Source organism: Saccostrea cucullata, unplaced genomic scaffold, assembly GCF_032062105.1.
Source record: "Saccostrea cucullata isolate Sc308-1 unplaced genomic scaffold, CSIRO_AGI_Scuc_v1 ctg382, whole genome shotgun sequence".
Classification (NCBI taxonomy): domain Eukaryota; kingdom Metazoa; phylum Mollusca; class Bivalvia; order Ostreida; family Ostreidae; genus Saccostrea; species Saccostrea cuccullata.
The window spans coordinates 62,609-86,655 of record NW_026925758.1 but is presented as its reverse complement, the minus strand read 5'-3'; the positions used below and the strand labels follow the sequence as shown (position 1 = coordinate 86,655).

The 24,047-nt window shown below is 33.1% G+C and overlaps 1 protein-coding gene across 1 annotated transcript; it reads left to right on the top strand.

Annotated features, from left to right (window-relative positions):
- Positions 1-1,113: 1,113 nt before the first annotated feature.
- On the top strand, positions 1,114-19,626 carry LOC134269718 (substance-K receptor-like). The gene is made up of 3 exons (XM_062751924.1): positions 1,114-1,858; positions 18,306-18,509; positions 19,183-19,626. The coding sequence occupies exons 1-3, from the start codon at positions 1,115-1,117 to the stop codon at positions 19,477-19,479; spliced, it is 1,245 nt and encodes a 414-aa protein (XP_062607908.1). The 5' UTR covers position 1,114; the 3' UTR covers positions 19,480-19,626.
- The last annotated feature ends 4,421 nt before the right edge of the window (positions 19,627-24,047 follow it).

The following is a 24,047-nucleotide window of genomic DNA, read 5'->3' as shown; positions in this document are numbered from 1 at the left end:
GCTAGTCTGAAATGCTTAGGATCCTGATTCCGACCTACATTTTACGTTTAACTTCTCTGTAAGTTAAGCATTCATAATACTATAAAATCGACTTTCCCCTAGATCAAATTTAAACGTATGATGCATCTATTTAAAGGAATGCAATTCTTTGTCTAATGCATAAATCGAATGTAACATTTTTAAAAAATGAATTGAAACTACAAGTTCTGGGTACATATTTGAATATTAATCTCATATAGAAGAAAAATGTCTAGATTCCAGCACACGGTGATGTTATTTTTTCTCCTACAACTGTAATTAAATATAAACGAGCACATATCATTTGCCTGTCTCATGTCGCCAAAGAATCGCTCATTTTACGTTGATTATGTATATAATGGTATTGATAGCCTATCATCAGAACCGGAGGATATAAAACATTTTGTTTTTGCTCAGTGAACTCTCCTGACGGTCAGATACGATACGAAGTACAAAGATGCTGTAGTAAATCAAAGAGGATCCGTTCAATCTTATCAGTGTATCCTGTCATAACGTACGGTTCTCCTGGGATAATATTTTAATTAACCCTCAGTCGGCAGCTGAAAAGTTGTACTCACTGGGTCACCATCAAATTATACACACTCTCTGTCGCCACCCATCAAGTCATGTATTTAAGTCTGCGATTCGTTAAACAAAAATTCTAATAAAATATGTAGTATTCTATAATTTCTGGTTAAAACAAACCACATACAACTTGCATTAACCATGCAGGATTAAAAAAAATTATTAGAGGCTTTGTTTATATATCGACGATTCCGCGCTATTTGATGAGGAGGAAAAAAATAACTGTGGAAGGTTTTTCATCTGCAGAGAGTGCGGAAATCAGGAAAGTTACTGTCACCGTTGTTTCCCAGAAAACGGCCGCTTTATGATGATACTGGTGATGGCGACGATACAGAGGTTCATTTCTATTGATGGAAATCTCGGAGTAATTGACTAGTTTAACAGTCCTCTTAAAGCAAACCCATTGAAGGCAATCACCTCAATGATTGCTTTTATGGTATTTAACAAAGTTTGAAGTGTTGCAACATGTTGAGAAAAAACTGAGCTGTTTAAATATTCCTGGAGTTTCATTATGGCTGGAAATCACAATCATTTTTACGAAAATTGGAATTATAGTCTTGATAATATTTCGAATAAGTATGATGTGGATCATTTTAACTTGTCTTCAGATGCATTGATAGGTCTTACAATTCTATATGCCTTTACCACAATTTTGGCCATTGTTGGAAACCTTTTGGTAGTCGTGGTGTTCATAAGAGGAAAAAGATCACGGACGGATTTGCGCCACTTTTTAATAAATTTGGCCATTGCAGATTTATTAATGGGATTATTTTGCATGCCATTCACCTTTGCAGATGCAATATACAATATGTGGATTTTTTCAAAGCCCGTTTGCCCCATTGTTCTTTCAATACAAATCATTTCAGTCGCTGCAAGTGTCTTTACAAATATGGCAATAGCTGTAGACCGTTTTCTTGTGGTCACACATCCACTAAAACATCGTTTTACACAGGAGCGTTCGAAATACATAATTTTTGTGATATGGACAGCTGCCACAGCTTTGTCTTGTGTCCAGTTCTTTGTAGGGAGGGCACATGTTGATGAGGGTAGCGGACACCTTGTGTGTGACGAAATATGGCCCTCCAAAAGATCCAGAAAGATTTATACCATCACGGTTTTATTGAGTACCTATATAATACCTTTAGTGATAATTACAGTAGCCTATGTAGTGGTGGGATTCTTATTGTGGAAAAGGACACCACCCGGAAATAGAGACCACTTCCGGGATTTTCTACAGTGGAGATCTAAAATTAAGGTAAAAGTGTACATGTAGGTTTTTATCCTTTGCATGTATCCAATAAATATAGATTAAGTAATATTTTTAACAGACCCACATTTAATATTGCAGTATTATGACATTTTAAATATAAAGAACATGTAGCTGCGTTAACTTGAAAAGACTTACAAGAAATTACTAAGGCCGATTTCTGATCATGAGTCTTCGTTCTTCCCCTCTCAAATCTTTAACTTGTTAACACTACAACTTTCTTTAGAATTTTAAAGCCATGTACAAAAGGAGACTTTCTTATGATAATTATGGCGAATCATTCTCAATGACCGGTACATTGAGATTTGTAGCTACAAGTTAATGACGTCTGAAAATAAAATATTTTGACCCATATCTGGAAAAAATACCTTTAGTATATATATATATCACTGGCACAGGAATTTTTTTCCCTTTTGTAAAATATCTTTTTAAATCTCTCCCAAAATGATATTTTTTTATTAGTCCAAAAAAGCTACACAATAATTATTTATATTTTCATTTCCAATGTCTTTGTCCGAGATAAAATTACAAATAGCTAATGTACTTGATTTCTACATGAACGTTCTGGTTCATCAATAGGCGCGATTGAACAGTTATTCCTTAAATATCCAGTACCTTTTTTTCACAAATAAACATTATTAAAAGCAAAACTATTTTGCACAATAAAGCTTACATAATTAAGATAACGAACAGTGATCAAAATCTATAAATAGTGCAAATATGTGAAGATGACATAAACATTGACCACTGGGAAGTCCAGAGGTGGGATCAGGTGCCAAGGAGGAGTAAACATGCCCTGTTGACCGCTTAAATCCGCCGTGAACTCTATGTATTAATCAAGCAACTGAAACTTTCTATAGACAATGAAATAAAAAAGGCCAAACAATTGGTATGAAGTCACCTAAAATACGACTCATTGATAGGTTTAAATGCTAACAAGGTCATTATAGCGACCATACAATTTAAGAAATCTCGACTTTAAACGAGTTTCTCGAAATCCCTGTAAGATCAACTTATCAGTGAGTAGCCTGCCTCACTTAAAATATTGATCGTACTAAGAGTAAGCTCTTGATTCGCTAATTTTGGAAACATTTTAAAACACCATAAGCAGGTGACAAGAGACTATTTCTACATAAATAAGAAAAGCTGAAGTGATCTCGTTTGTCATACAATTTAGTTGGTAGGTTGCCTTAATCGTCTATAGTCAGTGAAACATCTAACAGATGTGGAGGACTGTGGTATTTTTTATTCCGCTTTTAGTGGAGTAGATCGAGTCAACACATATTAATGGGAAAAAAAAATATTGTTAATTGATTAAACATCGTCCGTAAATGTATTTGAATGTTGAATCGAAGCCTGCAGCAAGTGTTTTCCTCATATCATGAAGTTCTTAACATCCAAGACTTTTTACTCCCTGTCTTTACTGAGTGTAAACACAATTTTTCTCTTCCTCTAGGTCATTTTGATAGCTTCTTTTTATTTACTTGGTTAAAACAGTAGAGAGATTAGGACATCGATTTTATTGTTTGTTTGAAAAAATAATCAGTAAAAGCTTTGGTTTAAAATGATAAATTATAAATCTAAAGAATCATATATGGAAACTTAAAGAATTTTAAAAAGTCAAGAAGAAATCAATCAGTTTGTCATTGGGATTCATCGAAAACATTTTTCAAAAATCTCATTTGTGAGAGAGCAGGCGAATATACGTTTTATCTTCGATCAATATAATCTGGGAGATATAACACAGATTTTTTAAATCCTTTAATTATCTTATACATCATCTGTCATTTGCAGCTCTTCATCATGGGGGCAATTTGGAAGGTATTAAGCTATTAATTGTCTTGGTAAAGTTTTTATGGCTTTTTACAAAGCGTAGAGTAAATTTTGTTAGAGGTGTAAACAAATTATGGGAGATATGAGGGAAGCGGTCTGAAATAAGGCCTCATCAGAGATGCAGAATCAAAGCGATGGTTTACATAACCGAGATAATTAATATAAAGTAAAGAAAAAACGAAATTCACGTGTTCTGATAACCGTATCTCTTCCAGACCTCTTCGGCTAAAAATAAAATAGAAGTTTAATTAGCTTGCAAAAAAATGTGCAAAAATTTATAGAAGTAGAACAATAATTATTAACTACAAATATAATAGCATTTTTTGAAATTCTGCTGTAATTAATTATCCCTAGACCCCACGGTAGCTCAGTTGGTAGAGCGCTCGCTTCGTGATAGGGAGGCCATGTGTTCGAATCAATCAATCGACCAAAGTCGATAAAATAGCAATGATCCTTCGCCAAGTGCTCGGTGCGTTGAAATGAAGGTTGAGGGTCCTTCGGATGAGACCTTTTAAAAACTTATCCCCCGTGTCATGGTACACCTCTAGGCGTGTCCTCTAATGGCCAACACTACAGGAGCGCAGACATAAGGCAAAGGTCATCATGCTTTATCGCATCGTTCGCCATCTTATTGCAATACCAACGCAAAACTACCTTGTACCAAGGGGAGCTAACTTAACAACACGGGGCCATAACATCAGGTTCTTGCTCCCTTACTCCAGAATTCAGGGTCATCAGCAGTCCTTCTTTCCATCAGCAATAACACTATGGAACAACCTACCATCTACTGCTGTCAGCGCCTCTAGCCTGGAGAGTTTTAAGGACAGCATTGGGGCAATCAGAATGACCTAGCTCCGACAGTTTTAATTGTAAATATCACCAGAATGGTTTTTATGAATTTGTAAATAGATCGTTGTTTCCCCATGGGCAAGTGTACATAGTACCAATCACGACAATACACCAGAAGGTGGTTTGTGGTTTAAAGGAAGAAGAAGAAGAAGAAGAAGTTGGCACGATAAAGAACCCTCACTGCTCAAAGGCCATGGGTGCCGAGTGAGGTCTAAATTTGAAGCCCTTCGTCGGTTTATAATAATGTCTCTACAAGTATGGCAAGCCCTTTTACTATTTATTCGTGAAATAAAAAAAATCTTTCAATAAGAGAGATATTTTTTAGCATAGAGAGATATTTAGCTTAAAGAGATATCTTTATACTTTAGAGAGATTTTTGTAAGAGAGATATGTCTTTTACTAAATTCAGTGATTGGGAAGGCCAAAATGGTCAATGGAACTACGCGCAACTATCAACATTTTTGATGGGCTATTTAGAAAATGAATGGGCCCTCAATATAATCTTTATAACCTAGAGAGATGTCTCATTAAGTGGGAGAGATATCTCTTTATAAGCGAGAGAGATATCTCTTAAAGTTAGAGAGATATCTCTTCAACAAGGTTAAAAGAGATATCTTTCTTAGTTAGAGAGATATCTCTTCAGATTTTCAAAAAGAGGTATCTTTCTAAGCTAAAAAGATATCTCTTTTAATGAAAGAGATATCTCTTTTCCAGTGATCTTCAAAATGAAATAGTTCTCCCCTTTCAAACGAAAGCGAAACAGGAAGTAAAGTCTCTGGATCGAATAATTTCGCTGTTATGAGAAAAAAGATTGAGCATGTCATACCCAGAATAATATATGCACTATGTAGACAAAAATGCTATTAATAATAAATCCCTTGTTTGAAACAACAAATAATAATGGCAACTTCGTTGATAAACATGCTAAAAATTTAATATTCAGGAAAAAGAAAGTAAGCATAAAATCTCAAATGCAATGGACCGAATTTTCACAGCTTATGAAATAATCAACTATTACTACTAATTTGAAATCTAGACAACACTGAATTACTTGTCATGTTAAGTAAAGCTATAATTTAGAATATCATAAATATGTCGAATTTTCAAAATACTTTAATGTACTTCCGTGAATAAAAAATAATGTACTTCCGTGAATAAAAAACTTACTTCCGGTGAAGGGAAAAGTCATTACACACGCAATTTAAATAAAAATAATGAAAAGAGATATCTCTTTGCAATAAAAAGATATCTCTTTATGCTTGAGAGATATCTCTTTTGAACACTTTTGAAAGATATCTCTTTCGCTTTGAGAGATATCTCTTAAGCTAAATTAAAAGAGATATCTCTTTAACTTTGTAAGATGTCTCCCTAAGTAAAAGAAATATCTCTTAAACGTTCAGAGATATCTCTTTAAACGAAAGAGATACCTCTCAAGGGGAAAGAGATATCTGTTTAAGTGGAAGAGATATATGTCTTTCAAAAAGAGATGTCTCACTAAATGAAAGAGATATCTCTCTAAGTTTAAGGGATATCTCTTTTTCATAGAGATATCTCTTAAATATGAGAATATCTCTTTAAGTTTGGAGATATCTCTATTTTTTAAGAGATACCTCTCTAAAATTAGAGATATCTCTGTAATTTTAAGATAAATTTAATTTATTTTCCGAATAAATAGCAAAAGGACTTGCCATACTACATGAGTGAAAAATTCTGGAACTGGACGTAAAACACCATACAACCAATCAAGTCCCCCTGTCCAAAAGACTCCAGAATCTGACGTAAAACACCATACAACCAATCAAGTCCCCCTGTCCAAAAGACTCCAGAATCTGACGTAAAACACCATACAACCAATCAAGTCCCCCTGTCGAAAAGACTCTAGGATCTGTCTATACAAGGTCTCACACCATTTCTTAGGATATTCTAATTTTAGATCTTTCACATCTTTTCTTAGAATCCCGTTCAATACAAATGTAAGAGCTTTGTCATTTCATTAATTAACGAATATAGAAATATTCACAAAGAACAAATATATATTCTATGTATAGGTATGGCACGCCGATTGGTTCAAAATTATTTTCTGCACGACCTTAAACAAAAATTACACGAGTCAGTAAAAACTTGCACAAAGTGAGAAAAGTATACACAAAGTTATTGAAATTTACACAAACTACAGAAAAACTACACAATCAACAAAATATTTACACGATATAGTGAGAAAATTACACAAACGTAAAAACGAAAACTGCACGAGTGAGAATACAACATCGACATAATATACGACGCATCCTCATTGCGCACATTTCATTAATATTCATTAGAGAACAGCTTAGGGTGGCTTGGATGCTTGAAACATGTGTACCTATAAATTCATTCTAAAGGAAAAGTAACGTGTTAGTAATATTTATTTAATCTTTTTAAAAAGGATTCAGTCTTTTGGAATTCCGACTCTCAAGAATATGTACAATGTGTTTTAATAATTTATACATGTATAAAATTACACACAATCTTAAGTATGGAATATGAACACCCCGATCAAAAAACATTCTACACATGTATAAATAACGTAAAAGGGATGCACATTACCAGTTGTGTGTTTAATTGTTAGATTTTTAAATTGTGTCATTCCTCTATCATTGTCTATATAGCAATTTCTTTTGAAAGTGTAAAATATTGATACAGTAAAGGTCTTCATAAAAATTAATAAAAACAGCATGTGATGTAATACAAGACAGTTAACAACAAATCAAACTCTTCTCCTCCACCACCCACTGTGAGTACGTCTGTAATAATTAAGGATGTGGATGCGTGACCTTTTCATATAGAGAGAACCCTCCCTGCTGGTGATGGAATGAAAGACACCTGCACGCTAATCGATTTATAGTTATTTGACACATCAATAATACCTTTTGATTAAGGATTACTAGCAATTCATACAGAGATTTTGAAGCATTGTTGCGATCATCTGGGTTGTGGAATTTGACAGAAAACTTTTTGGAAATAAACAGTAAAAAATAAAAATAAGGCAAATAATTGCGCAACTTTAAGTTTTATATTGAAACGATCGAATATAAATATTAATTTTTTTATATAACTATGTATGTGACAAAGTAGAACATGCAGTCTTTAATTTTGAACAATGTGTAGTGATTTCATAAATATTCATGTAAATGTAGAAAATTGTATGTAAATTGTAGTCGTTTTAGTTATGTGAATTTAAGCTTAATATATTATGTTTTTATCGAGTTTGCTTTGAATAGGTAAAATGCATATAAAGGAGTTAAAACAATTAAAAATTGTAATATACAGACACATATAATATCGGTAAAGCATCGCTTTTGATAGTGGGGAGGGGGTTAGAATTTTTTTTTTGACAAATTACCTGAAAAGCCTAATTGCATGACAAGTGAAAAAAAAGGGGGGGGGGAGTGTCCAAACTCGAAAATCCTATTTCGTTGAGGTAGTGAGGCACCTTCAAAATTACACCATCTTTTCGAAACACATAAGCATATATTACTTAGATTTAAACTACCAAACAAAAAAGGGGATGAGGCTTTTCAGTGGATATTTACGATAGAAAAAGGTTACGTATGCCAAAGAAAAGAAAACGTAAAGGGGGAGGGACATGCCCCTCCTGATGCTATTGGCTGAAATATTTATCTTTGAATTTAAGCGTACGTGAAGTATTGGATCGAAATCAGGATTGCAATTCAACCTAAAACTATAACGATAAATATTGTAATTAACCCTCCATATCCTGGAATTTGCGCTCGACCTAACAACATTTAAAAATTGAAGGTTAGGGGGTCAACCAGCATATAAGGAAAATTTACTGTTGCAAAGTCTATAATACTCAGAAAAAAGTAGGGAGGAGGAGGGACTTCTACAGGCCCGTTTGCCCATTAATTTCATTTTATGATTATACAGTCATGTTCTTGTTATAGATTTGGGCCATAGGCCATAGATTTGGATTGAAAAGTGTTATTACAAAATACTTAAATTTAGTGTTTGGGAAATAATAAATTATTAAAATGTTGTGAATACGAATTCTAAATGTAAAGAGAATTTGTTGTCTTTGAAAATATTTGCAAAAATTGTGCTCTATTTGGAACATGATTTATTTGCATTTTTCAAGAATGATAAAACAAATTCTATATTCTTTCCATTTATTATCAAACTGCAGTATCCATTCTCATTTTATTTATATGTAACATTGTATTTAGATGTATTTGTAATTCACAATGTTTTAAAAGTCTTGATGTGTCACTATGGTCCAACGATTTGAAACTTAAATAAATTTATTTTGGGACTCCAATCGATCCACGAGCCAGGTCCGCCACTGATCCTTTGTTTTTCCATAGCCAGGATTATTTGAGTAGAGTTTTGTTATTTCATTTGGACAAATTTAATTAACAAAACACAAAAGCGCATGTACATAAAGTATATAAGTATATTCTCCGTTTATCTGGTCCTTTTTTTTTTATTAAAAATGAAAACATATTTATCAAGTAATCGCCATTACGAATTACGGCAACGCTTACAAGAAATATCTTGTTTTTATTTCGAAGTTTATAACTGAAAATATAAAATATCATGGAAAAAATCATGACAAAAAGTACACTACAGATATCCAACCAAAATTGATATCGGATATTTTATAAGTTTGGATATATATGTAAATAGAAATAAAATATTTTTATGTTTGACATTAAAATTACGTTGTGTACATCTAAGGTAATCCTCACTTTTTAAAATTAAAAATGTACATATTTGTATATATCCAGTCAACTGAAAATTTAATTTCCTATTCCGAAATGGGGAAAAAATCTCCTCAAATGATTTTTTAAAATCAAGATCCTTGTCAGCCGTACTGTACGTTCATCGTTAGGTACTTTTAGTTCGGAGTCGAGTGCATCATACGCAATGATACTTTTTTTTTTATCCCGCATTGTAGCACTAACGTACCGATGGATTCATTCTTGTTACATTTTTTGTCTGGCATCATATAATACATCCTTGATCTCGGTCAATATAAGAAAAACATAGTATTTTCAAAAAGCTTTTAAATACTCTCGCATAGATCAGATGGAAACACTTCATTCGAAATCGGATTGTAAAAAAGCAACTTCCATTCTCGATAACATTTAGCTTAGCATACATGAAGAGATAAAGAGTACAGAAAACCAAGAACACAATGAATATTCTATGTGCATAATAATGATACGCGCAGCTGTACGTATGCGCAGTAACATTGTTTGTGTAAATTTTAGTTTCCTCTGCTCGTGCAATTGTGCATATTAAACCCTTTAATCGTGTAAAAAATTTCGTGTATTTTTCGTTATGTTTGTGTAAAAATCTTTTAAACTATGTGCAATTTTTACCGATACGTGCATTTTTATTTTACTCGTGTATATTTTTCTTCTAGCTCGTGTATAAAATCATGATCGTTGTGCAGAAAATAATTTTGAACCAATCGGCGTGCCATATATAGGCATCAGGGATACTTTGGCTCTCGAAGATCTTAATTTCGTTCAGCTTTCGACAAACTGCAACGCGCTTGATTATTTTTGAATACACAAATGTAATTTTATTGAATTTCTCCAGAATGAAAAGACCTGTTCGAATCTCAATCGCAAATCTAATTTTCCATCTGAACAATTTTCAGTTGAGCGTTCGTTAATATAATTATGTCGTTTTGTTTGAGCTATAATAGCAATCTCCAGGTTACTAGCTGGCACTTTTCTCTCAATATGTTAAATATTCATGACAAAAATTACAATCTTAAATTTATCTGACTCTAAAATCAATTAGAGTATATGTATATTTGGTTTATTTTCATATCGTATTATATCTCCATATTTATACTTGCCCAGAACCATGGTACTGGGGTCTTCTTTCCAATTAATCCACTCGTTAAAAAACTGAATTTCCAAACAATATATCTAAAGGAAAGGTTGCCAAGAAAGTGAAACCTTTTAGTTTGTTTTCAAATTGCGACAATATCTAAGAATCGTTATTTAATTGATTCATTCGAATGGAGAAAAAATTGCAGTGGAGTCACAAGCAGATAAATATTTTTATACTAAAAGTATAAATTCAATTTTTTTTTTAAAATCATGACTTCTTGCATTAAAATGAGGCCACAGGTGGAGCGGTTGGAAGGAGCAAAAACATGATGTGTTTGTGAAGCACTGGCAGCTCAAGACCAAGCTTCAAGTTTTTTCAAAAAGTCATGATACTTCAAGATCAGTATTTAGGAAAAAAATTACCTAAGGAAAGGTTTTTCACAAGGAAATCATGAATAGATTGTGAAAATCTTTACATCAACCATTCAAATGTTATTGGCAAGGTGAAATTTTTGTAGACAAACAGACAGACAGATAAATGGTTAAACAAGAAGCTGCATTCAAGGAAAAAGTCATTATTGGGCCCCCATCATTTGTGTAGCAATATACCATTCTCCTGCATATAGAGTTTATATATTACTCCCAATTGGTTCAATACAAAACAGCATGCTCTACATATGAACAATTTCTGAACCGAGGCAAGCTATTTACTTGCAAATTGTTTTAAAGAATGATACCAACAGTCTCATTTAAAATCAGTTTAAAATCAACATTTCTCAAATTATATGATCGATTCGATCAATGATCTCATCAGCAATCTAAATTTAAGTCGAAAACTGACATTTTTTATACAAATTGAAACAAAATATACAAATTTTTGACACTAACATGTCTACTGACTTTTCCGTTTGTCTGACTTTGAAAATGATAACACGACAGATATGACTAGTCGACAAAGGATACTTAGTCCTTCATGGCACCTGAACGCATCTGTAATGCTTTTAGAGTCTCTAGGCCCGTGTTTGCTATATATTTATTAAAATATTAGTAAAGAATTTCGAAAAAAAATTGGTTTACAAACTGCTTTATCGTAAAAAAAAAAAAACCATACCACAAGAACGGTTTTCCTCCGCACAGACAGTATTATCGACCGGGCTCCCCGCCATCAATAAGAAACCGTAAGGATCTACAAAATCACCTTTCCAGGATGTCATGTTTTTTGTAAGTAATAATGTCTGTGAACTCTCCGGAGGTATGGAACTGCCAACATCGTATCTTTACTTTAACCATAAAGAAATTCTGGGAAGAAGAGGTTCCATACATCTAAAATAGAGTGAATTGAAGACATGACATAAATTAATGTAGACTATTAGATTCTAAGGAATCTTTCTAAAATCAAGTCTAGGTGCCGTAAATAGAGCACGTTTAGATCAAGATAGCAATTGTTGCTCCCAGGTTTTGGGTCCACCGTGTATCGCTTAATGAAGTTCATTTCAATAACGCAAGACTGGTGATACCACTGTCAATGTAGAGAGACGCGTTACAAGAGATTGAAGATTGGGAAAAACCCACTTTCTGTTAATTAAAGAATAAATGTATCGCCTCATCCTGTAAGCTTTCAATCAATTTTGAACTTAGTTTTCTGTCTTGCAATAAATAGGCTCAAACAGAATCTTCTTTTTCGAAGATTTAGAATTATTTTGAGAGTCAAGCTCTAGGTCCACTGCAACAATACAACTCTGGAGTAGAGCAAACACAGACTTCTTTCAGAGATAGAATCAGGAACCATGAAGGAGTCAGCGTCCCAGGCCGATCAGTCAGACCCGCGTATGCTCCTTGTCGTAATCGAGAAATAACGGAAAACGAAAACATCCATGCATCGACAGTTCAGTGTGTTTTGTCTTAAAGACTATATTTGCTGACGAGATCATTTTATCGACCATTGATCTTGCGATATGCTTACTTTAAGCGAACCTGTATATACCATTGTTTCATCATCTTGTTTGTCATTAGCTTGCCTTATTTCAGAATTTTTTTTTAAGTAGAGCATGCTCCTGCTTATCGATTCAACTGAGAGACAAATACTCCACGTGAAAATGATAAGGGTTTATTGCTGTACATAAATTCAGGTTGTCGACGGTAGGAAAGTAGTAGTTCTCACGTTTATCATAAAGTTTATTTGTTATGTAAGTTACCATTAACGTCATTTTCTAGTTAAAATATCCATATATGAAAGAAGAAACGAACGCTTATATTGGTTGACTGATTTTGAAATATTGTGTCTTCATGGACAAAATCGTTGGAAGGTCCAACCCTCGGTCAACTGGTGACAACAACCCTCGGACCACTTATGGCAACAGCCCTCGGACCACGTATGACACTCCCTGGTCCACTTATGGCAACAACCCTCGGACCACCTATGACAACAACCCTCGGTCCACTGATGGCAACACTCCCCGATCCATTAATGACAACAACCCTCGGTACACTAATGACAACAACCCTCGGTCCACTGATGAAAACATCACTCGGTACACTGGTGACAACAACACTATGTCCACCGATGACAACAACCCTGGGGTCCACTGATGACAACAACCCTCGGTCCACAAATAACAACAAAACACGGTACACTGATGACAACAACACTTGGTCCACTAATGACAACAAACCTCGGTCTACTAATGACAACAACTCTCGGTCAACTGGTCCACTAATGATAACAACCCTCGATACACTGATGACAACAGCCCTCGGTCTCCTGATGACAACAAACCTCGGTCCACTAATGAAAACAACCTTCGATCTACTCATGACAACAACCCTCGGTCAACTGCATAATGACAACAACCTTTGGTCCACTGATGACAACAACCCTCAATACACTAATAACAACAACCCTCGGTCCACTAATGACAACAAACCTCGGTCCACTGATGACAAAAAGCCTATGTCCAATGCATAATGCCAACAACCATCGGTCCACTGCATGGTGACAACAATCGTCGGTCCACTTATGAAAACAACCCTCGGTACACTAATGACAACAACCCTCGATTCACTGACAACGGTTCGCCTTTCACCCGTTCCCTTGTGACTGAAATTTATCAAACTCTGCAATATGGAAATCAACACGATATGAATATCTTTGATCAAAGGAATCGGCGGAGTGCGTGTAAACAGGTCATCAAAGCTTAATACACTTTATGTGCAAATTTGATCATTCGTAGCTTTATGGCGAATGAACAAAAAGCTATTGTCAATATTAAGTCTATTTTTATTGAACCTAATATCTACAAATATGCATTACTGGACAATTTCTCTCTTTAAGCACGGTTCAGTTCGAGATATTACTCTCAGTCATAATACATTAATCTATGAATCGTCCTTTTTTCATTAAGGAAGCTCCAAACACTAATGACATTTCTTTGAGACGTTGAAAAATTGTGTCATATGAAGGTGTACATATCAATTTTACTTTGTGATTTTTCATCAGTTTTTTATATTCAATATATGTGTCCAGAGAAAAAATACAATGGTCATAGAAACTGGGGAGGGGGGATGAGCACAAATTTTGTCAATATATAATACAGTGTCATAAATTATATCTCGTGACCCTTAATGCAGTGTTCATTTAAAGAGCTAGCTTCCTTGAGGAGAAAATCCTTACGTCACTAAATATTTCTCAGTAGAACATAATACATGTAGATTTTTGACGTGTAATACAAAATAATTATCAATTCTCGTTTTGATATAATTTTTGGGATAATTTTCAAAATCATTGATAATTTTTTATAGTGTTAATAAAAACATCAAAATGGATATTCATTCTTTACATTAAAGGAAGACGTTATGTTTTTATGCTGGTTCATTTGAGATGTTTTTAGCTTTTGCTTTATATCCCTAGTGAGTACATGTATATCATCATAAAAAAAGATAATATAGTTATCATGAATGATGAAAGCAGTTATAAAGTTTATATTTATTATTCTGCTTCTCGGTATTTTAAATTTAGTCAAAAGAATTTTTTAAAAGTAAAATTAATCAATAACTAGGGCTAATTGTAACGGGAACCGTTAAAATTGTGTCATATGCTGTAACTTCCTTTTACTGCCATATTCCCTGTAATATATTATATGTGAAAGCATTCAGTCCAAAAGTGTTAAAAATCACTCATTCAAGTGTATTTCTAATTTCATTCGTTCCAAATGCACGCACGTGCGTGCACATGCATGATGACTATATTCTTGTAGGAGTCCCTTATATTTATCTTTGTTCATATAATCCCATCCTGTTTGGTTGAAAAACAAGGGAGTTATAGCCATTTCTCTTTCAGCCACATCAGATTTTTGCAGCACACTTGCATGCACGTGATTTCATGATTTTTTTTTTCTATATCGCATTGTAGGATATCCTAATGAATGATTATGTTTTAAATTTCAAAGCATTTCGTCAAAAAACAACGGAGATATAGTCATTTAAAGTTTACATTAAGATCGCAGCACACGTGTTTTTATGCGCGTAATTTCTTGAAATTTTTTGTATATCATATTGCAGGACTTCCTAATGTATGACTATGTTTTTGATTTCAAAGCATTTCGTCAAAAATCAAAGGCGATATAGTAATTTAAAGTATCAGCCAATCAGATTGCAGCGCACGTGCATGCGCGTGACTTGATTAAAATTACTATATATCATATTGTAGGATATCCTAATGTATGACTTTTTTAAATTTCAAAGCATTTCGTCAAAAAACAGAGAAGATACTGAGATTTTTGTTTTAGCCAATCAGAGCGAAAAAACGTGCATGCGCGTGAGTTCGTGCTAATTTGACAGTGTCACATTATGTACACTATAAATATGTCTTTATATAATGAGTTTCAAATCATTTCATTAAAAAATGTAAAAGTTATAGCTATATTAAGTATATAAGTCATTTCACGTGTTGCACGCGCACGCACGTGCATGCGTATGCGTGCAATATGACCTTCGTTCCGCACAACTACCCTACACACCCATTAACCCTAAAAAGGTTTTAGGTCAGTTGGGTGAACAGTTTCTGAGAACACTTCCGGACAAAAAATTACCGGAGAACAAATAAGAAAAAAAAGAATAATAATAATAATAATAATAATAAGAAACCGAGTAAAAACAATATGTTCCCAAACTCCGTTTGGGGAACATAATAATGAGTCCCTCTGGATGAAACGTTAACGAACAATAATCATCCTAAAAAATGCATTAGACAATACAAATTGTGGGCAAACACACGAATCTCTGGCACAGAAGGGACTACGAGTCAAGGAGAAGTAAACATCCCCTGCAAACCGGTGGCTTCCATCGTGTGAAAAATCCGTAGTCGTTTCTATGTGAAAATAATGGTAATATAATTTTATGCCCCTTTTATTGGCATTATGGGTCATTTATTGATTAAGAAGTTCCTTAACCGATGTAATTGGCTGACAAAGTAGTACTTCATCGATAATCCAGACCTTCGTTTAGCTTCGACCTACATTTGCTTATGTCATCACTTCCAACTTACTAGCAGATAAAACCAGAAACTGGATAAATGTTGAAAATCGACTTTTACAGGATTCTGTTATTTTTTTTTTTTACAAAACGGTAACGCTAGCTCTTTTATGATTAAATCTGGTGATTAATAAGATAACAAGAATATCTAATTAATACTGTCTTAAATTAATAACATGAAAAAGTAAAAGCCAAATTTCATTCAAAATCTTTTTTTTTTTTTTTTGTTTGTTTTTGTAAAGGACTTATCATTTTCTTTTTTTAATAAAATGGATAAAATATTAGATATATATTAAAATCCGCATGTTAGGATCAGATTCTACATTTTTTTTTCCACAGTAAAAGGGTCTACAGTGGAAGATGGTTTAGCATAGTACAGGAAGTAGGCTGTAACATTAAACAAAAGGCATGGAACGAAGACCACTCTCCTCCTCTCTTATACTACAAATATGTATTTCAGAAATTATTATCTGTTTATTTAGAAGTAACCGAGCAAATGGACTTTCTGAGTGGTTGTTACATGTTCAGAACACTGCTTTTCTGTTATCCTCAGTAGAGTAATTCAACAGGTTCCTGAGAAAAAGAAGAGTTGCTGATTTGATTTAGAGTAAAACATTCTATACATAACGTGTCATCGCTTCCTTTTGCACTTGATGCTCGGTGTGATATATTCAACCAATCATTCTACAAACCATGTGCAAAAAATATCACTATTCTACCTTTGGTTTAGAATAATTCTTGAGTTCTCTGGTTAAAAGATACATACTATTGAGAACTTTCAATCAAAGACATGAATAAAAAAAAAATTTAGAGACCATGATTTATGAAGGGATCACTTCTCATGTTCTAAATCATGTCTTTGAAGAAAAAAACTATTAAAATGCCTGAACTGGAAAATGTATTTTAAAAAATCACATTTTAATAATGATTAACACGGATTCCTCTTTTATTTAGAATAAAACAATATGTGTAACTTCTAATTTTGTAACAAATTGAGTCCAGTCGAAAGACTCCCAATCACATTTTGTAATAATTCAGAAAAAAAATCGGACAAAGTATCCAGTTTGTACCCATAAATCACAGAGAATGCATAGCTTCTGTCCATCATTGGGATTTTATGTGACACGCTTAAAAGCCGACAACTCTTTTACGGGAATCAATATGCACCACATGTAAATCCATCGCTTTACGCTCAGTAATTGATAATACTGATAGCTGACAAAAAAATTAATTAATGTTCTTTGAAAATTGAAATGTACTAGAAAGCATAAAATGTAAAGATGCATTATTGATAATCTGCTATAAACGTTCTGAAAAGTAAAAGTTTGAAACATGTAATAAAAGAAATAATCAATGAACATTAATTTAACTCGACAATGCTATCAATCTGCGAAGGACATTACCAAATCCACATGTAGCTGTTAACGGCCATTGTCCTAAAGATAATTTTTATTCCATAAATTCAATTAGAAACTTGATATTTTGGTTTTAGTCTCTGTTTTTGTAACTTTTATTAATCGCGAGGTCTTGAGAAAATTGTGGTAGAGCATTGTGACAAATTCAAAGTTAGGAATTTAGGAACTATTTCTTCAATAAAAAAAGGTTGTAGTTGGTGTTCAACAAATTTTAATTTTATTTGTTAAAATCACTCTAATTTTACACACAAGAACAGGTGTTCATAAGTAAATAGTTAAAGGATGCTAGAGCTTCTCATTGACAACATTTATGAAGTCTTGAGTCAATATTTTCTGAAAATCTTTAGAATTTCGATGGGCAATAACACTGCTTCTTTAGAAACAGAATATATATATGAAGCAGAATTTATGCAAGAACTCATACATGAGAAGAAAACATTTATTGTGGTCTTCAACTCGACACTCAGACATATTGCCAAGTTATTTCTATGTCGATTCCATATCCCAGACAGTAAACTCAAAATAAAAGTCATCACAAAGTTTGACACATTTGTCCTCTATTTGGATGTTGACAATAAACATCTGTGATAAAAGCCAATTTACAACTACATTGTATGACAAACAAGATGGACATAATCTTTACCGTCGTCAATTTTCCTGTTTTCTTCAGCGATTCTCCGCTATTACCTGGATATACATGCAGAGTTTACATCTTCCAACTTATTTGATACTTTTAAAAGCATGCTCTGAGTATGATAAATTTTGAAAGCGGGGCAGACTACTGAAATATAAGTTGACAATACAAGAATTTCAACAACATTGTTTAACACCAGCCTTTTGTAATTATATGGTCGATAAAATGACCTTGTTAGTAAATGTAACCTCTCACTTGATCGTACTTTAACTTACACTTACCAATGGTATAACTGTGATTTTTAATCGCTCTATGGTGTTCTGTGACAGGTGGTAAAGATGCTGGTGATCGTGGTGACGATATTCGGGGTGTGCTGGCTCCCTCTTCATGTGTTTACATTGGTCCGTGACTTTCATCCCTCCACCTACCACGACAGGCTAGAACTGGGATTATACCTGGGAGTTCATTGGCTGGCCATGTCCAACAGTTTTGCCAATCCCATTATCTACAGCTTTACAAACGACAGTTTTAGAGTAAGCTTCTGACAATAACACGTACATATTAACGGAGAAGATAATTATGTTTTTATGTATAAATCAAATGTCTAAACTGTAAAAATAGATCTATGAACATAAAAACTGAAATTTCACGCTGCAAGAACGAAATATATGAAGATAACGAACAGTACTCAAGCTCAAAGTCCATTACACAATACAAAATAGAAGCAGAGCAGGCAAAGATGGACCTCAAAAACATCTGAGGTTGGATCAGGTGCCATGGAGGAGTGAGCATCCCCTACCAAGTTGTCACATCTGCTGTGTGATCCTTGTCACGATCGGGAAATAATGAGAAAATCTGACGACAATGCGCTCGGCACTTGTAGTGAAAATTGTACGTGGGTCCTTTGGATGAGGCATTAAAAACTCAGGTCTCGTGTCACGGCAGGCGTTGACAAGATAAAATCCCTCACTGCTCAATGGCTCTGAGTGCCGAGTAAAGGTAAAATTTGAAGCCCTTCACCGGTTTATAGTGACCTCTCTACGAGTGAAAAATTCTTGAATGGGACATAATACAACATACAGTCAATTGAACTGTTAAAAATGTGTTCTTCATTACAAGCATCTTTTACAGGTTGACCTTTTAACCTTGTTTTAATACATTGCTGATCTTTTAACCCTGTTTTAATACATCCCTTTAATCTTACAGGCTGACCTTTTGACCTTGTTTTATATGTGGTGTCCTTGTTGTTCCTGTCTAAGGGTGATGATAAATAGAACATATAGTGTCACAACCAAGGAGAGCTTCCTCATCCGCCATCAAAGTAAACCCAAAAAGAGTTCCTCTGCAAAGTTACAGAAGAGGTTATTAATTGTAGAACAAACGCCAGGCTGTACCGGAAGTCGAAATAAGACGTGTGAGGAGGAGCAGCTGGACCTCGTGTGTAAACTGTTTGTCGACAGTGTCTCGGAACTTGGCACTGCGCAAGTCTCGTCAAACCCGTGATTTCTTATGCTTTGTATGTGTGTTACATAAACTGTGTATATGCATTAAATAATCAAACACTCCTGTAATAAAAATTGTTCTTGAATATTTTCCTCATGTTAAGGAAATAAAGGAATGCAATAATACATGAAATGAACTCGATATGTACACCTTTAATAATACATTTTACTGTTTTTTGGTGTGTTTTTTTAAGTTTAAAAACATTATAAGTGTTCAGGCCTTCCTTAAAATCATTGTAATGTGTAAAATAATTTTACAAAAATCCACATGAAAGCTGAGAACGTTAGTCACAGAACTTTCACTTTGATGTAATGAAATATCATATTACGTACATGTACGTATCAGGCACGTAGTATCCGGGGGGCCAGGGGGGGGCCTGGCCCCCCCACTTTTTTCCCCAACATTACCTTTACTATAGAAAATGTCTATTGAAAAGGTGGTTGGCCCCCTCACTTTTTACCACAGTATATACATAGCAAGGAAATATAGGAAAAAATTGGAAGTGAAAGGAAGTTTGCCTTGAAAAAAGTTGGCCACTACCCCCCCCCCCCCCCCCACACACACACACACACACACACACACACGAAATAGGATTTTCGAGAGTTTGGGTAAATTTCCTTTTTTTTTTTTTTTTTTTTTTGCTTGTCAACTTTTTTTAGGTAAGAAAAAAAAATTTTCTCAGGTTGGCCCCCCCACTTTCAAAAACGATGCTACGTGCCTGCGTATTAAAGAATTCTTTTGACTTTAATATCTCAGGAAAAAAATGTCTGTTTGTATTGCATATGAAAAAAGAGTAGGAATTGTTAATGAATAGATGTATTAATTTGGTTAAAATGTGGGTTCAAAATATTGACTAGTACATACAGTGGTTTGGATTTACATACAGGCATTAATGATAACTTTAATTAATAAAACAATATTTGTTTGAAATGATATGCATAGTCGTAGTCACAGGGGGGGGGGGGGGGCACTAGCCACCCCCCCCCCCCCCCACTTTCAGATCTGGGGGGGGGGGGCAAGAGTATGTCTGTGCCACCCCACTTTTTAATGAAGAAGAAAATCAGAGCTATTTTGAAATAATATTAATACATAGTTGTATAATAAAATTGTGTAGAAAAACTGAAATTGAAAGTAACTTGCCTTTGAAAAAAAAAGTTGGCCACTAACACCCCCCCCCCCCCCCCCCGAGTTTGGGAAACTTTAATTTAATTTTTTTTTTTTTTTTTTTTTTTTTTTTTTTTTTTTTGCTTGTCAAAGAATTTCTGGACTTGAGCCCCCCCCCCCAACTTTTAAGTTTGTGACTACGCCTCTAATATGCTTTCATTGTCATTATTTCAAAATAACTTCAGTCCTCAATAGTTTATATTGTCATTTTTTCCACAAATGAATGTCATACAAATGAATTAATAAATGCACCGGGTTTTAATAGCAACAATTTTTTATTCATTCTTATTTCAGAAAATATTTGAAATTTCATTAAATTTCTCAAATGTTTGGTACAACAATATCTTTTAAATTTATAAATAACATATACATGAAAATTCTAGTCTTCAAACAAAGCACTGATACATGTATTAGTGCATATTTCAATTAAATAATTCACCTTTGATTTACATGAGGTGTTACATACCTATCACAGCAAATCCAGATGTCAGATTTAAAATATGCTGCATTAATTAATATCTGAAATTTGATTAAAGGCCATGATTGACATAGATTTATTAGAAATACACATGTATCCAGTAATTCTTGGCAAATTGTACCATTAATTAAATTATCACTCAGCAGCAATAAAAATTTAAAGTCAGGTATTTGTTCACTTGCATTTAGAATTAAATGTACAATAAATAAACCTTGAAATGACCTACATGTATTGGGTATTAAATCATTTCAAATTATTAAGGTTCAGGTGGACAAATAAAAAAAGGGATAAGTGTCATATGTAAATGACCTTGACCTGCAAAACATGACCATATATAACTTGCATATTATTCATGCACTCTTAAAAAAGTTTTACTTAGTAGTCAATTTTTACTTGAAAATACAAAGATAAGTAATAGATAATTACTAAGCATTTACTTAAAATTTAAAATCAATTACTGAAATATATGTCAATTACTAGATTCAAATGTTTTACTTGATTTTTGTATTTTAAAAAATTGTTTTACTTACACACTAAAAAGTTTTACTTAGTAATTTATATTTACTTAAATTTGTGTATATAAGTAATAACTTTACTTGGTCTTTAATACTTACATTTTACCACTATTTACTATATAATTAATATTTTAATGCCCCCGTAAACGAAGTTTCGGGGGTACATGTATATAGTTTTTGTCGTTTCCGTCTGTCTGTCTAGCTGTCTCTCTGATTCTCTGTTTATCCGCAGAAACTTTAACCTTGCCCATAACTTTTGATTTAGTGGAGCTATAACTTTCATATTTCGTACGTGTATTCCTTGTGACAAGACCTTATACACAAAAAATTCAAACTTATTCTTTATCCAAATCTTTTAAACAGTAAATACCAGGACATTTATACTTCACATGTATATTTTTTGTTGAAAGAACTTTCATTGAATACCAACAACTATGAAATTTTGACCTTGACCCTGGAGATTTCCATCCTTGGGAAAAAACTTTAACCTTGGCCATTACTTTTTAACGGTAAGGAAATGTGCTTTCATACTTACATATATGTAATCATTTTAAGAAGACCATTTATAGGATACCAAGAACTTTGACCTTGACCTTGGAGTTTGACCCACTTTTAAAAAGCAAACCTTGACTGTAACTTTAAAAGGATTAGGGTTAGTGCATTCATACTTAACATAGTTCATCCTTGTGACAAGACCTTTCTTTGGGTACCACCAACTCTGTCCCTTTGTCCTTGACCTTGGAGTTTGACCTACATTTCAAAATTGGTAACCTTGACCATAACTTCTGAAGGGTTGAGGCAAGTGTTTCCATATTTCACATATGTATTTTTTTGTAGCAAGACCTTTCATTAGATACCAATAACCTTGACCTTTTGACCTTGGAGATATCAAGAAATCCCAATAATTAAATTTGCATTTAAGAAAAGTTTAACCTTTGCTATGTTGCCATACAGTGGCATAGGTGTTTCACAAACACATCTTGCATGTTTGAATTGTATTTAATTGATTTACTTAAAACAAAAATTTATTTACTAAATCAAGGAGAATTCAGATCAGTAATTACTTAAATATGGTAGTCTTATCACTAATTGTCTGTGAGGAGGAGATATCTTTCATCTAAATATACCTTCATGTGAAAAAAAAGTCACACTAATAAAAGTGCGATATTAAGTACTTGAAATGTTTAACCATTTTTAAAATGGTCCTTAAAAAAATACAACTTATTCAATTTTTAGGCTTTCGAAGTTGGAATCAAATGTTTTATTGTTATATATAATAAAACAGTTACAAAGAAATTGGCAAAAGAAATGGAAAGTATAATTGTTTCCATCATAAGTAGATTTCTTCTATTTCACCATTCAGAGGGCCCAATTAGGGAACTCTGATAAAGAAATCTGTGAGTAGTAGTACTCACATGTCAGAGGGTGGGTACCTTGCAGTGTTTCTAGTAAATAATGTCGATTTTAGTAAATATGATAAGTATTTCATTTACTTAGTATTCTTTTAAGTAATAATATTCTAGATTTTAATTAATTTCAGAATTACATTTACTTAGTAATAATTCATAAAATTTAGTAAAAAGAAAGCATATTATCTCTGAATTAAGTAATAATAATTTAACAAAAATGAGTAGTTCATTTACTAACTTAAAGTAATACAATTCCTATAATTTAAGTAACTCTATTGATATTTAGTAAAACATTTTATAAGTAAATGAATTCATCCTTATTACTAATTATGTTTACAATTACTAACCATGATAGTCATTTACTTGCTATTCTGACTAAATGGATTACTAATAATTACTAGTTTTTCTCAATCTAATATCTTATTTTAAAAACAACAAGTAAAACTTTTTTTAGAGTGTGCAAAGAATTATAAATGAAAGCTGAAAATTGTTCAATGCGAATATTTTGATAGACAACATTAAAATACTTGTATTGTGTATATGAAATTTTGGCAAGATAGGCATGAGAGTAAATATAATTTCGTATATACTTCATATTTCTAATTTTATTGTGAGATAAAAAAAAATTGATCTATCATCTTTCTATACCATATCAAATTTTCTTCACCTCATAATTTGACATATTATTCATTTTCTATGATATGAACTAATACAAGATCTAATTAAACATGTCACATGTCAATTTTGTCTTTTAAAATTAAATTTCATGTCTTTTAATGAACAACTCAAGTAGTTAATAGCATGTATTTTGTAAAAGTCCATATTTAAAACAGAATTTCATGAAATGCTTGTTTTGTGTTAACAAAACCAGTTACAGTGTCAGAATGATTATATTCTGATTTATTCTTTTAAATCTAAAAAAAAAATTAGGATTAGGTGCAAAAAACAAATAGGGTAGGTCGGGTAGCAGGAAACAAGACTATTTTTTTTTAAATGAAAACG

What these genes read in the sequence shown, in the direction of transcription:
- LOC134269718 (XM_062751924.1), top strand. Translation starts at nt 1,115, where the DNA reads ATGGCTGGAAATCACAATCATTTTTACGAAAATTGGAATTATAGTCTT. An exon ending in AGTGGAGATCTAAAATTAAG is followed by an intron (nt 1,859 to 18,305) that starts GTAAAAGTGTAC and finishes GTTCTGTGACAG; the next exon opens with GTGGTAAAGATGCTGGTGAT. An exon ending in TTACAAACGACAGTTTTAGA is followed by an intron (nt 18,510 to 19,182) that starts GTAAGCTTCTGA and finishes TTAATCTTACAG; the next exon opens with GCTGACCTTTTGACCTTGTT.